This window comes from Leucopleurus acutus (genome assembly GCF_964270905.1).
Source record: "Leucopleurus acutus genome assembly, chromosome: 17".
Lineage (NCBI taxonomy): Eukaryota > Metazoa > Chordata > Mammalia > Artiodactyla > Delphinidae > Leucopleurus > Leucopleurus acutus.
In genome coordinates this window covers 63,051,732-63,068,044 of record NC_139159.1, presented here as the reverse complement: position 1 = coordinate 63,068,044, position 16,313 = coordinate 63,051,732, and the positions used below count along the sequence as shown (strand labels likewise).

The window sequence follows — 16,313 nt, the reverse complement described above, 5'->3', positions numbered from 1 at the left end:
GTGGTTACAAACAGCTGTTATTTCAGCACCCCCCCCCAGTCAGGAATAATCTATACACACATTCCTGGAATTGAACACAGCTACAGATGGGTTGATAATCCAATGGACTGATGAATCTAAACGCATTTTCATTCATGGAGGATGGAGCTAAATGGAGAAGGATAAAACGTGCCTTGAACTGTATCATGAATTTCTCAAACTTCTTCCTTTGGTTTGTTAGGAACTGCGGAGCAGCATGTAGTGGCCCGTCGAGCTTGGGGAGCTGGCAGTGCGACTGAGCTAGTCCAGGGGATCTTCACAGAAACGGCAGTCGGGGTCTTGGTCGGCTAGAGGTTCCATCTGAATGGTGAGTGAGTGCACAGGAAAGCTCTTGTTGAGGGCTTTCGCGATTTCTCTCCGAACCACCTGGCTGTCCCGGCCGGCTGCTGTTGATAAAGAACCACAGTGAGATCGGCACTGATTTATACACACAGGGGCGACGCCTCATCTCCAGCTTTTGTCTTTGACCTGGTGGGGTGGGGCACAGGCAGTGCGCTCAGAAGGAGCCACGATGGCTCTGACAATCAGCTACATTCACACAGTCAAGACAGGGGACATCCCAGTGCTGCAGAGCACCCCGTCACTCTGGGAACTCTTCTCACCCACAGCCTCTCTGGAGTCTGGCGCTCCTAGGAGCTGACTATGAAAGTGGAGATAAGCCGTGAAAAAGCCAAGTCAAAACTATTATTTCTTATACAGCCCTGCTCACCAGTTCCCTGGGTTCTCTGGGTTGCCACCCTTATGGCTAATCAGAATTTATATCAAGGATAGTGACAAGAGCCAGGAAGCCTTTAGAGCAGCAGACCTCACTGCCATCTTTTCTCTTGTCCCCAAAGGTATCAGGAGGCTGTAAAGTTCCCTCCGTAGTAACCTGATTGTTTCCTAGATTCTTCCATTTGCAGTGAAATAGTGGTGCAGTAGAGGCTGTAAATTCCCTGCAGCCCGATCCACGCTTCTCAGCAAAGCTGAGGATGTCTGAGAAGGCACAGTCCTCAGATGACTCTTCTGTTCTCTGCCTCTAAGTAACTTCATGAGTTATTTCTTAGCAGCCTAATATGTCATCCTTAGCCTGAGCTGTCTCCCGAGGCAGTGCCCATTTTCTCAGTCCTAGGATGTATCACGAACAAAATCACCTTCTACTTGAAAAAGTAGTTTTGGGGATAAACCCCAAATCCTAAGAGTTATCTCACATGGTTACAGAATTTCTAACCATTCAGTAAAGGAACCACCATTAATTCTGACTAGAATATCTTTTAACTTTTTAGAACCTTAAGGATGGGACCACCTTTCTCTCTTTGGTGATAGGCAAAGCATCTTACACACCAAAGATACTCAATGAAGATTTCTTCTTAAATTCTTCCTCTTATTTAACCGATAGGACATCAGGTCAAACAGAGTTTAAGGCCTTGAAGTTTGGGTGGCCTTTTAGCCTTTTGTTCTACTCTGTAACCCTCTGCAGTCGGCCTCCAGGGTTGTCATAAGTATCACTGTTGCCACGACGACACTGGCAAGGGGGACGATTTTCAAAGGCCCTTGGTCACACAGAACACTTCACAGTTGTTTTGGCAGGGGCAACAGACACCAAGGGCTCCTCTACCAAAAGGAGGGAAACTACAGACTTTGCAGGACAAGGACTGAATTTCGTCCAGGGTGTTTACAAAACTCACTGACCTGCAGTAACGTGAGCTGAGAGAATCACTTGGTTCATTGTTAGCGACCAGACGTGCAAGCTGTGTACAGACACCACCCCATCCACTGCTAAAATGAGCTCCTTCACACCATTGTAACTCAGGTTCTTTGGCACACCTGCCAAGAGGACAGAGTGGAAGGCTGTTGTTATCTCACTAAATACAGCTCAGTGCAATGGCCAATCGAGGACAGAAAGCCCTTAGTAAATTATTAACTTGCCCTCTCCATTTATGGTTTCTTATTTCAAATATTTACAAAGCAGATTCACCTGACTATTTCAGAGGTTTTACCGTCAATCACAGGTTCACAGAGAATATTTGCAGATTTTACTAGGCAATCATCAACAACAGTCATCACCCTTCATTTTCAGAGTGTATGGTTTACCCAGTTATCTTTGAAATTATCTGGAAAGCAAAAGGAAGTCACATGGGATTTGGTATCAGATTATCGTGGGTTGGCATTCTGACTACAGCTATTGTGAATCTACCCAACTCTTGGAACTTGTCTAAGCCTTAGAACATTTGTAGTAAAATAGGGATGATAATAACAATATGTAGTTAACAGAGTCCTTTGGGGACTCTGAAAATATCTCAGAAAATCTCTGTCCTTTGTAAACTCTACTGCTATACAAGTGTTAGTTATCCGACAGGTCACTTAGTGAACGGTGTTAATAGGGGATCCTAATGTTGTAATATCATCTCATTATTCAGTCTGTAGAATTTCTATTATTTTAGGTAACTTAGGGTTTAATATTAGGGCCAGAGAATATAGTAGTTTGACTTTCATCCTTGTTTCTAAAGGAACAGTGTGGGACACACCGGAAGGTGGGAAGTCTGGCAGCCAGTCGGCTCTTCTTTGGGGCTGAAGGAACTGGGGTGTCTCTAGCCTCGAGATGAGAAGACTAAGGGAAGTAGGATCACTGTTTTCAAACATGGCAAGGATTGTCACATAGAAGATGACAGGATATGAAAGTGTAAGGGCCTGAGTCAATGGTCGGTTAAAATCATAGAAGACATCGGTTTGATATAAGAATTAAAAAAAAAATCAACTCAACTAGTACAGACGTGGTAAAGCCATTTGATGCAATAGGTAAATCCTTGTCAACTAAAGTTGATCCAGAGAGGATGCTGTAGAAGAGATTTCTAAGGATAAACACTTTTTAGCTTCCACTTCAATTGTATACATACATCACAGACACCTGGTGTGTTTGTTAAAAATAAACATGCCTTGGCTCCATTAAAATGCTCCTGAAGAAAATTTCTACGGATGAGGCCCTGAAATCTATATGCTTTTATAGTGGTTCTTGACCTTCGATGCACATTAGTGTCACCCGGGATTTTAGAAATCCTGATGATTTCTAAAATGATCAGGAAATTTAGAAATTTCTGAAATGATTTGTTGGGTTACACCCAAGACCAATTAAGTCAGATTCTCTGGGGATAAGACCCAGCATCAGTATTTGCTTAGCTCATTTGGTGATTCTAACTGAGTCAAGGTGGAGGACCATTACACTAATATTTACCAGCTACTGGGCAGCTCTACCTTGCAGTGGTTCTCAAGCTTGGCTGCATGTTGAAAAACATCAAGGCCAGCCCCTGTTAAATCAGAATCTCTGGGTCTAGGGCCTGGGTATAAGTATTTTTTAAAAGCTTCCCAGATGACTGTAATGAGCAGCTAGTAGAGAACCACTTACTTAAAAGGAATGGGGAATCCTTAACTCTCCTTTTTCAGGATTTAAGAACCTTGCTCATGGGGATTTCCTCCTTGAGGCTAACTTAAAATTCACTACAGTTTGAGTTTAGTTTAGTCCCACTTCATATTTCATGGAACTTGTCAACATGGTTTTTTACTCTGTGAGCTGCACAAAGCTCAGGGTACTAGAAACAAAGAAGTTCTTGTGTCAGATTAGCCATAGCATGTGCATGGAGTCATGGGTGAAAATGTTACATCATCATAATAATAACACCTTTATTGAGAAGCTGCATGTCAAGGTTTGTATTGAGCACCTTATTTATAGTGATTATTTTATTTAATAGTCATAAGAACTTTAAGAGCTAGTTAATGAGTGTTACAACTCCTGTTTGACTGGAGAAGAAAGTGGGAATCAGAGAGGTTAAGAAGAATTGCTAAGGCCACATAGGTAAGTGGCATGTCAGATTCTAAGGTACGTGCTCTGGGTGTGGAGTGTCATGCAAATGCTAGACTCCATGTACTGTAACCCAAAGTTGACTATTATGCCCAACGTGTCATCTCTGGAGAGTTTCATCTGACCCTTTGAAGACCTGCTGTCATTCATCTAGGACCCTTGAGATGAAGTCATGATCCCACTACCTCTTTTTCTCTTGCCTCCTTTATCACTTGACCTTTATGGAGAATGCAAGTCCACTGTTACTTATTTTTCTCTATGAAATAATATTGACAAGCAAAAGGATATGTTCCCATTGGCCTCAATGTTTCATCACACCTTAGAAAGCTTTTTCTTTCTGGGGGAGAGCCTGCAAAAATATTAACATATCCAGGAAAATACCCAGATTCGTTTTCAAAAAAATAATTACCCAGGCTAATAAGTATATGAAAAATCACTCAGTATTCTTCGTAATTAAAGACTTGTGTATGGAATCAATAAGATAATATTCACCTATCAGATTAGAAGAGAATCAACAGTTTGACAATACCCAGTGATGGTGACGATGTGAGGAAATGAACACTCTCATATGCTGTTGGTAAGAAAGAAATTGATATGGTATCTTTGGTAGAAAGGGCAATATCTATCAAATTTGAAAATGCACATAACTTCTGAAACAGCAATATACTTCTAGGAATTATTAGATTATTATCTAGGAATATTATTATCTAGGAATAATTAGATATACAATTGCTAAAAATATAATTGCAGCATTGTTTGTAATGTCTGTCAATAAGCAGGTATTGCGATACGTGCTTACAGTAGAATAGAATACTTTGTATCCATGAAAAAGAATGAGGTGTATCTGTGTATGTACTAATATGGAAAGATCTCCAGTTGAAAAAAGTAAGGTGCAGAACAAAATATGTATGTAATCCTAGTTTGTGTAAAAAAGACACATGCACTATATATATGTACACACACACACATATACACACATGTATATATGTATATTGCATGTACATATATGTGTAAATGCATAGATATTTTTGGAAAGATATATGTCAACTTATTAGTAGGTGTTACTCCTGAATAATGGGCCTGAGAATTCAAAGGTAGAAAAATGAAGAGACTTCTTCTTATCATTTTATACCTTTCCATCTTTTCTTAAAAAATTTTACCAAGTACAAGTATTATTTTATGCTAACCTAATTTAAAAATTAAGCATCTTCCAGATAGGAGTTACCTGCCAGTTTCAATAATTAGTTACATTTTTGCTTAAATAAAAAAAAGATAATCATGAGGGAATGTCTGTACTGAGAGATAAAGTGGAATGTAGTCATCTCACATTGTACACACATTTGTCTTTTCTCCACCTTCAAGTCAGTAAGTTCTGTAACAGCAGTAACAGCTGCAGCTCAGTGCTTGGCCCTCAGAAAAGGAAATGGATGCATCTGTGACTTGACAAACCAAATATTGTCCCCTTCTGAGCGAGGACATTCACTTGTTACTCAGTGATGTTTGACTCCGTTTTCCGTTTCACTGTGGTCAATCAACATTATCACCTACCAACGATTATCAGGCCCTCCGAGAACAAAACCTTTGAACGTGTACTGGGCAGTGAATGCTAAGCTAGGGAAGGGTGAGCTGTCGTGAAGGCAGCTGTACTCTGAGACTGTGTCTACCTTCGGTCAAAATGTGCTGGACAGGAAGGAGAAGCTCAGCTGACGTATGGCTATCTTTGATCACCTGAATGTTTGATAAGATGCAAATCCCTGGTTGTGATTGAATTTTCTAAGCGCCACTCCCAGTGTCCTCATGGAAGAACCCTTTCAGGGGTATGAAGAGACTAGTCCAGTGGTTCTCAAAGTACGGGCCTCTGCCCAGCAGCGGCAACGTCTTGTTAAAATTCAGATTCTCAGGCCTCGCCCCAGGCCTACTGTCTCAGGAACTGTTGGATGGGCCCAGCAGTCTGTGTTTTATCAGACCCTCCGAGTGGTTCTGATGCCACTGTCTGAGAACTGCTGGCCTAGTCTAATGAGCATTTTAGGCAAGTCCTTCATAGTAGCTATAATGCTGCCTGAGGGATAGATTTATTCAGTATTTCTTAGGTATTTGCCACATAGTTAGGGATAAATTTATATTTTTGCTGTATCTCCCTCACTGAATCACTCATTCTGGTGTTTGTACGTATTGCTTTTATACTATGCCATATCATTTAACAGTTGCTGAAGAAAACAGAAGCCAATCCTTTTTATTTATGTATTCCCATTTGAATAAAAATCATATTTTTTTTCACAAAAATTTCTTGTAAGTTTACGCTTTCCCTATAATGCAAACTCACAGTAGGCATGCCTTGAGGCCATTCCCTTTTGTGATTATAAGGAAGAGAAAACACAAATGCTGGGAATAATAAGAAAATCATTCCTACCTTCCATGAGTAAGATGGAGAAGTCCTTTAAGATAGTGATGGTGCTGGCCAGAACCAGGATGGAAAAGACAAATGTGCAGATCGGGTCAGCCATTTTATAGTCTGGCTAGAAAATATGGGGATTTCAGTTAATTGAATCCAGGCCTCCCATGTGGAAAGTCTGATGGATAAAATAAGTAAACCCTCACGCTTCCTTCCCTCCCTTGTCACCCATTCACCCTTCTGACACTGAACTCCAACTCAGAGGCAAGACTTCCTGAAGACTCAGTCCTTCTTCTAAGCTTTCAACTCTCAGTGACTCAAGAAAGGGAGACCATAGGACATGCTCTCCCCACAATTTAAGAAGTAAAAAGAGAGGTATCCTTGAATGCGCTCTCAAAAGGCCTGATTGAACTTCTCTCAAATTCATAGAAGTACAGAGAATGTGATGAAAATATGCACACATTTGTACAACATTCAATGACTTTTCATCCTTAATTATGATGAAAAGAAAGGATATCATTTGTGCAGAGGTTGCATGTAACCCAAGGTATAGCCAGAGCTTGGTCTTGGCAGAGTGGGTCAGTTTACTTCTTTCCCTGTTAAATATGACATATACTCAAGGCAGGCATCTTTGATCCAGTCCAAAGAATATGTACTGAGGCCTCACTCTCGTGCTCTCTCACCGCTGGAGCCCTTGGCCTCAGGGTAAAACACCTGCTATTCTGCCCTTGATGAAGTTCTGTGCCACAGAAAAATTTGTGCCTCATTACTTCTAAGAAACCCGGCAAGAATAACCTTGGTAAGAGTACTCTCAAACTTCACTCACCCTACAATTTTGAACGATTTGGTCTTAAACTTAAAGCTTTTAGTGAGGATTTGCCCAATTGAATTCAGACATGTCTTTGTAATTTTTATTTACATGTTTTCATTTTCCACTAAAAATAATAGAGTCCTTGCTAACTGGGCAGTCGTGATGTGAACAGACAGAGCTATACACTCCTCTCCTCCATTACCCCCCTACCTCCGCGCTTACCCAACTCTGTTGGTTCTTGGTATTACCAAATAGAGATTTGTAGTGAATATTTGTTTGGGGTCAGAGGCCCACTCAGGATCTATTCCAAGTTTCAATTGACACCCTGACTTTTTGGAAATAAGTTACCTGTCTCCCATGGTGGGAGTCAGTCAGGTGCTCTACCCTCCCCAGCCAAACAGCAGATACAAGACCCAACCTATGTCAGTTGGGTTCCATTTCCCAGAAATATGAATCTTCAGCAGAGTGACAAGAACAGGAAAAATATTAGTTGAGTCACATTCATTTCATCATGGTGCCTAGGACAGAAGTTGGATAGTTTCTGAAATCTAGATACCAAAAGTTGCTCTTTATTCTACCTTGATTTCTGTAGAGGAGTACATCCAATAAATTTCAGCCAATGAGTCTACTTTTTGCTTAAGTGAGCTACAGATCTTTTCTGTTGATTACAACCCAAGAACCCTAAGTTATTCATGGTTCCATTGCAATCCATCTTAACCGCAGAACAGAAGGGACTACTTTCTTGAAAGACGGGCAGCCCTACAGTTAAAGACATAGCTCTTAGGAATTTGGAAAGTTTAAGGTTTCAAGCTTTGAAAGTTTCTTTGTTTAAACCTTGTAAAGTAGTTTGTGTAGGCAAACTGGCTGTCCACCCTCATTTAAGTTAATAATGGAGGGTCAGCTTCTGTACCACCTAATCTATAAAATCACTAAGACAGTGAGTAAACTCAAACATACTCACCTTAAAGTAGATAATAAGTGCACTGGTTAACACACTGATGCTCTGAAATAGATCTCCAAGGGCATGTACAAAAGCAGCTCTGACACTGGCATTAGCTTGCACTTCTTTGTGATTGTGGCCAGGGTGTCTCTGGTGCAAAATCACACTTAGTCTGGAAGAAAAAGCAATGTCCTTGGCCCACGAGACTAACCCTTAAAAATCTGTGCAGCACAATGGGGAGTTGACGACAGCATGTATTACCCAAAATGGCAAAGAGTTGAAACATTAATGCTTTATAGTGGACTATTTTGAACTAATTTTGAACACAAGGGTATCATGGAATTTAAAAAAGTTCACACAAGGATAGACAATGAAGATTCACCTCAGTTTTCTTTTCCATCTAATTAATGCTACTCTGTTTCATTTTAAAACTGGAAACCATCACCTCTTAGGTAAATGCCAAGTATTTGACAATGAGGAGGGGAAATATTTATTGAGGATCTCCTGAATGTCAGACACCGAGCTAGGCTTAAAGCTGAGCTTTGGTGGGAGCTTAATTAATGTGCTGGTTTCAAATGCAAAAAAGCAGCAGAAAACAATAAAACAAAATAAGGAGTGAATTTCTTCAAAGTTGGATTTTTTAATCTTTTATTTTACTTAATTTTGTTCATTTCCATGAGAATTGGAAATTTGAATAATTCCCTAATGGCCAATGATGAGAGTACTGTGCTTATATATGTAGCTATTTATCAAGAGACTGAAATATATTAATGTATTATAATGTATGTAAATGTTATATGTATATATAACATATTGCATAATTTAACAGCTCCAATCCAAGTCAAAGAGACTAATAGTGGGCCCTATAAATTATGTACGTGATTCTGTTTATCCACAACTTTAGGAGTAATCTCTCTTTTTTTTTTTTTTTTAATATATTTATTTATTTTTGGCTGTGTTGGGTCTTCGTTGCTGTGCACGGGCTTTCTTCATTGTGGTGCGCAGGCTCCTCGTTGTGGTGGCTTCTCTTGTTGCAGAGCACAGGCTCTAGGCACACGGGCTTCAGTAGTTGCAGCACGCAGGCTCAGTAGTTGTGTCTCATGGGCTCTAGAGCGCAGGCTCCGTAGTTGTGGCACGCGGGCTTAGTTGCTCCACGGCATGTGGGATCTTCCCGGATCAGGGCTCGAACCCGTGTCCCCTGCATTGGCAGGCGGATTCTTAACCACTGCGCCACCAGGGAAGTCCAGGAGTAATATCTCTTATGTTTTGCCTAGAAACACTTTCTGTACATTTTGGAACAAAGGTTTAAAAAAATAATTTTTCAGTACCATGTATCCCAGTCTATTTGCAGGTAGGTGTCTGTTAAATCTCAGGCCATCATCACAAAGCGGAGAGACTGCTATCCACCAAGATGTGAACATTACCTAATTTACAGTTTTTAGATTGTCAGTGTTTGGGCAGAAATTCACCCTCAATTAGGAGTTACCATTTAAAGTTCTTCAGACAACCTAACATGCCTAACATGCCTAGCATACACGGCAGACCTAGAAAGAAGTTAATAGACTTTGTTTCTAGGTCTGCCATGTATGCTCGTCACATTGTTATCCATTCTTTTACTCATTTTGTATTTAAAAAGAAAACTTACTTAGGGATTCTTATATGCCAGGCACTATTAAATGCTTGGGGCGTAAAGGTGAAAATAGACGTAGTCCCTCCCTCATTGTAGCTTTAAGTATGATGGAGATGGTAGAGATTTTAGAAAGACACACATAAATGGAAAATTCTAATTATACTAAGTCTATTAAGAACTGGTGCTACAGATGGTACAACAGGGGACTCTGATTTAGTTAGACAGACAAGGCAATTGAGTTGGATTTGAAAGGTTATTACTAGAGTTAAATAGGCTAGGAAATGTTGCAGGCAGAGAAAAACTTAGCCTTAAGGCGCTGTCCGTAATCTTCATCCGAGAATCCCTTAGCAACTTCTGTTAGAACTTTCTACCTTGATTTTGGGCTCCCAAGCAATAGATTTATTCCCAAATTATGGTTCTGATATCTCTGCGGTCAGACAATACAGCATCTAGCAGAACTTGAAACCTGTAATCCCAGTTCTGGGAGTAAACATTTGAGTCACTCAGTATCCTTATCCATAAATAACTTCCTGCTTGCACAGGGAAGTCAATGCTTTTCAATTCCCTGGTCTTTGTAAGCATGAAAAGCACATGCAGTATTAGGGTCGAAGTTCGAAAGCGGTTGTAGTAAAAAGAAAATTTGGATGGTATCTATTTAGAAAGTCACACTCGATCTTCAAGGTGCCAGATTTATGTGGTAGTTAACTGGGTGCATTCTTCATCTTTATGCAGCATACACACAACCTATGTGACATATGACTCGGGAAATTATTAACATTTTTATTGTTCCTGCTGCCCTGGGGACATATAGTTCTTCTTATGCAAAGATGATGGTATTGACTCCCAGTCAGCAGGACATGTGGTCTGGCCTATTTGTCTCCTAGTAGTGATAGATTTGCATTGATCTTCCCATACTTTTTCTCCCAGGGCCAATATGAAACATATTTTCAAGTTAACTGGGTAGAAATAGTGATCTAGTCAGTGACAGCAGATCAGATACCACTCTTCTAATTGTTTAGCTTAGAGATTTTGAGCAATGGGTCCCAAACTAAGGGATGAGGACCCAAGACAGGTACAAGCTAAGGACATGAAAGTGCCTGGAGGAACTTATTCACAGTACACACGCTCAGACTACCCTCTAATTCCAGGGATTCCTTTGTGCCCGCTCTCAGAAAACAAAAACAAACAACGCTGTTTAAAATGCCATTCTTCGTCACTGTCTTCTTCCATTCCTGAACCTACCTCATTGAATGTATCATGTTACATTGCAAGATAGACAGGTGATACATGGATGGTTTTCTATTGCTGCTATAACAAATTACCACAAAGCCTTTGTGGCTTAGAACAACATAATTTATTGTCTTACAGTTCTGGAAGTCAGAAGTCTAAAATGAGTGTGCAGGACTGCGTTCCTTCTGGAGACTCTAGGGGAGAATTCATTTTCTTACCTTTTCCAGCTTCTAGAGGTCACGTACATCTTCAAAGCCGGCAATGCAGCATCTTCTCTCCCCTCTGACCTCATACTTCCCTCTTATAAGGACTTTTGTGGTTACATTGGGCCTATCTGGATAATTCAGGATAGTCTCCCCTTCTCAAGGTCCATCCTTAACCACATTTGCAAAGTTCCTCTGACCATGTAAGTTGACATATTCAGAGGTTCCAAGGATTAGAACGTGGAAATCTTTGAGGGGCCATTATTGTGACTACCACAGATGATAGGTAGGTAGGTAGATGGATGGATGGATGGATGGATAGATAGATAGATAGAGTTTAAAGTAACGTTGCCCAAAATCAGACTATCAAATAGGAAAGATCAAATCAACCAAAAAGGATCAAAGCCCTGGCTTCAGCTCCACATTGTCATGAGCAATCAGATAGTTCATTTGGGAAGACCAGACCAGTATGGCAATAATCACATGTCCCGCAGGGCATGATCACATTTCCTCTAAGAATGATTTAAGACTGCCTGGATGAGAGAATGGACCAAGAGATGGAAACTAAAGAGAGAGTTTAGCTAGCACAGCTTAAGAGTTTTCATGCAATCATAATGATGCAAAGATAAGATAGACTGCTTTTGAGAGAAATAAATTCCCTATCATTCTGTTAAAATATATGAAACTAATGACCACTTTATGGGGCTATTGCAAAAGAGAATTCAAAAGTAGAAAGGGGGCTGAAGTAAATAAAATTTATGATCTCTTCCAACCCAGGTCTCTGGGAACTCATAATGTGTTCATGTAACAAAAAGAATAGGAGTAAGTCACATCCCACATAGAACCATCAATTTGTGTGAGAGAGCAGAGTGGCTAGAAGCTCAATTCTGGGTTTGGTGGGTCTGTTTTCAAATCCGCTCTGCACTGCCTCATTGGCAGTTTATTTAACCTCACTGAGCTTCAATTTCCTAATCTGTATGGTATGAGTGTTGTGAACATTGAGCTTGATAATGTAAATAGATCAAAAGATCTCAGCGCATTCTCTGACACGTAGGAAGCATTCAAAATGGTAGCTATTAGAAGCCAATATTAAAACACACTGTAACTTAAACTAGCACAACCAGCCCTATTTTCAGTCTTAGAGCCATTTGAACACTCTGTCATGTCTCTACCATCCTCACAAGTGGAGGAATTAAAAACAAACAATAGCAACAACAACAAACCCACAAATCTATGTCCAGACAAGCTTCACAGGCAGTGTGCGGGGTGACTTACATAATGTTCGCTGCCACCGCACAGCTCGAAGCAATGATCATCACGGTCGCCTGGATCTGGTAATTGGAGTACAGCAGGCGTTCACACGCTAGGTACACCAACACACCCGTCACCACCCAGACACATAGGATGGACAGCAGGGCACCGAGGATCTCTAGGGATTCAAAATGCACACAGACACACATACACAAAGAATTTGTGAATCACCTTAACCTCCCCAAGAGTCATAAGATATTAACGCTCCATTCCCCCACCAAAAAAGAGAGGCTTCACACTAGCTCACTCGGTGATTCGCAAAGCAAAAGTGTGGATGGATTTTAGCACTAAGATGAGACACTTTAATGTTGTATTCATAAAACACCAGTGTCTGAGTTCATTATGCTCCATATTACTAAGTAATTTTCAGCAAATTTTTAAAGCATATTAATGGCTGCCTACCCTTGCTGTTTTCCTGAGGGATTTTAATTTAAACAGGTGCTAAAATGATTGAAACTTATTAGGAGATGAAATAATGGGACACAGAGTAAAACGTGTTTAGAAACTCTTAATTTTGCCATAAAACACTTACAACTTGCCAGCACTGTAAAATAGTAAAAAGGGAATCCTTCAGAGACTTAATGAAAATGAGCTTCATATGCCAACCCAACATATTATAAACACAGAGGCAAACTCCAAGGTATATCAACACTCTAACTGCATTTTACAAGCAAGAGTAAGGAAAAGAAGTGTCAGAATGGAGACATTTACATGAACATTTAAAGATAAGATAGTGTTCAGGCTTCCCTCTAAGTGAAGTATGTTTGCTCACTTAGAAGTTCCTTACGCCTCACCTTGATCTTTCACTCAACCTTGTATATAGCTTCTAAAAGCCTACAAGGCTCTAGAAATATTCTGTGAGTCAGTGGTCGGGCACATTTCATAATTCCGACCTTCCCCCTTTTAAAGCAGAGCAATGTAACATATTATTTCCCAGACTTCAGTCATTTACATACACTTCCATGATTTTTACCATATTCACGTGACCCCTGTCTCATTGGCCACTTAACACTCTATTTTTTTTTTCTATTGAGGTGTGGTTGATGTGCAATGTTATGTAAATTTCAGGTGTATGAGATAGTGATTCAAACTTTTTAAAGGTTATATTCCATTTATAGTTATTATAAAATATTGGCTAGGTTCCCTGTGTTGTACAATATATCCTTGTAGCTTATTTATTTTATATATAATAGCTTGTAGCTCTTAATTCCCTACCCCTATCATGCCCCTCCCCACTTCCCTCTCCCCACTGGTAACCACTAGTTTGTTCTCTACATCTGTGAGTCTGCTTCTGTTTTGTTATATTTACTAGTTTGTTGTAATTTTTAGATTCCACATATAAGTGATATCACAGAGTATTTGTCTTTCTCTGTCTGACTTATTTCACTTAGCATAATGCCCTCCAAGTCCATCCGTGTTGTTGCAAATGGCAAAATTTCATTCTTGTTATGGCTGCGTAGGATTCCATTGTATGTGTATGTATACGTATGTATATATGTGTATATATATACTACATCTTTATCCCCTCAGCTGTTGGTGGGAAGTTAGGTTTCTTCCCTATCTTGGAAATTGTAAATAATGTTGCTATGAACATTGGGGTGCGTGTATTACCATTATCTTTACATAAACTCACATTTTGTACTTAGCTTCTTCCTCAACAAAGTTATCCATGAAGTTACATGCTTGATGTAAACAAACTGTGCTAGTTGATTTGCGCTAGTTGATTTTCACCTATATGTCTATGGAGGTGCTGCCTGATATGGTAGCCATCGATCACATATGGCTATTTAAATTTAAAATAGGTAAAATTAAAAATCCAGTTCTTCAGTAGAACTAGCCACATCTAAAGTGCTCCATGGCCACATTGTATTATCTATTATACAATATTTCCCTTGAAGCAGAAAGCCCTATTGAACAGCCCTGGTCTTCTACAGTGTCAGTGCTCACGGACTTCCATCACCAGGATGAGAAAGTTCAAGCAGCAATCTAAACTCTGAGTCTTCCCTGTGTTTACAAAGCAGCTTTGACCAATGGTATCATAAAGGGTAAAATACATGTAAAAATTTATGCAGATAAATGGTGGGTACTCAGCCAAAGGTACATGTTTTCCAAGTGTAGCCCTATTCAGGGACTGAAAAGAATCTGAAATCACATTGCCACCAAGTCTTTTTTTTGATGTTTATTGCCTCCCCCCTCCCTCCCTCCCTCCCCCTCCCCCCCCTCAGTGTTAAAGGAAAGGCAATCCAAAACACCTGTGTTGATAAGTTGTTTGACATGAAGTTAGAACTTCCTATCATTCTAAACTTGAAAAACCGCAATCCACAATTGTCAGCCTACAAGCTGTGGTCTCTGTCTATTGGCACCTTTCGGTGAAGGCTGGCCGTGTTATCATGTCGCCCACAGCTCTGCCCTCAGATCTCCTCCACATTGATTTTCTCAACTGGTGTGAAAATGTGGAATTGTAACTCTTTGTACACGTGATTTGTACATTCAGCCAGTAGCTCCTCCAGCTGACATAAGGAATAATACAGAGGAGAAGTGGAGTGACAGTATGTGTTGGAGAGCCGGGTGGATTGTAAAAATGAGCCAAAGTAAGAGCTTCCCGGGTAGTAAACCCTCATCATACCCGGGCCCATTCCTAGACAAGAGCAAGCTATCACTCGCCAAAGAACCAGATCTAAGAAAGAGGAAAAATAAACTTTCATTTCCTCTTCTTCCTCCTCCTTCTCCTCTTCTTATTGTTGATGGCTGATTGAACAAGATATCCAGCTGAGCCATTCACTGAATGGCTAAATGCTGTGTGAGCAGGAAAGTCCATATTCTATCCCCAACCCCCCTACAAGAAGTTCTTCAATCTCTCCACCTCTCTTGGGCTCTCTTTGCTTTACTTTGCAAAATGGTAGACGCTTCACCCCACCCTCCCTCCCAGATGCCGAGTCATTTAATGAATAGTATCATGGCTGTTACCGCACACTGAGATTCTTGGACTGGGGTGGTTGCTAAAGTGATGTATGTGTTCCTGTTGTCCCATTGGAGTAGAGGTAGCGCCGTTAATCTGGCTGTTAGCGGAATTAGCATTGGGAACACACGTTACCACGTACACATCTGTTTCACTCTGTGAACCAGAGATGTGCCTCTAAGGGATTTTCAAACAAGGCTTTGCACTGTCCCTTCCGTTTTTATCCTCGGTTTGACTCTGCAGCATTACTCTGTGTCAGTGCTCAATTGATGAACTGTACCTGCTCGGTGCCACCCAAATGTTAGCCGCTTGGAGGGGGGTTTCGATGACAACCCCAAGGAGAAGAGACTGAGCAGGAAACTGGTCAGGTCAGTTAAGAGATGGGCAGCGTCTGTGATGACAGCAAGACTCCCAGCAATGTGTCCACCTGGGGGATGCAGAATAGGATATGGGGTTAGGGCCCCAGAGTGCAACTAGATCACATACGTACTAACCGTAGTTGGTGCAAATGCCACAGTCTCACAGAACTGAAGACGAGAAGGGGTCTTAACTGTGATTTAATCCACCTCTTTTCCCCAGTTTGACAAGTAAAGAAACCAAGATCCAGAGAGTGGGTAGGATTTGAACATGTAGAAGTGAATTGCACAAGAGAGGCCATTCCTGGGATAAAATGTGGGGAACATTTGAAGAACATCCCAGTTAGACTGGGGCATGAGGATTCAAAAGAAATATAAAAAGAGGAGGCAGGAGAGGTGCAGGCCAGATTGAAAGGGTCTCCAGACTGAGGACCTGGACTTTGGTCTGTAAACCAAATGACACAATCTGGCCCCCTGATGTGCTGTTATTTGACTTGTAATTTTACCACAGTCTTTACCACTTCCTTCTGCTCCGCTAATTTATGTTATCCACCTGGTTTTGAGACTGCTGTTCTGAATAGTGGGGAGGAGTAAGAAGAAAGGGCAG

At 40.7% G+C, this 16,313-nt stretch overlaps 1 protein-coding gene across 1 annotated transcript in view; it reads right to left on the bottom strand.

The window, feature by feature from the left end:
- Window positions 1-279: 279 nt before the first annotated feature.
- SLC30A8 (solute carrier family 30 member 8) overlaps window positions 280-16,313 on the bottom strand; it is a gene marked incomplete at both ends in the record, with an annotated part of 34,900 nt that continues 18,866 nt past the window's right edge. The window contains 6 exons of the mRNA XM_082858635.1: window positions 280-425; window positions 1,711-1,845; window positions 6,285-6,390; window positions 8,039-8,189; window positions 12,356-12,509; window positions 15,631-15,777. Coding sequence (XP_082714761.1) covers window positions 280-425; window positions 1,711-1,845; window positions 6,285-6,390; window positions 8,039-8,189; window positions 12,356-12,509; window positions 15,631-15,777 — 839 coding nt within the window. The remainder of the gene's footprint in view (window positions 426-1,710; window positions 1,846-6,284; window positions 6,391-8,038; window positions 8,190-12,355; window positions 12,510-15,630; window positions 15,778-16,313) is intronic.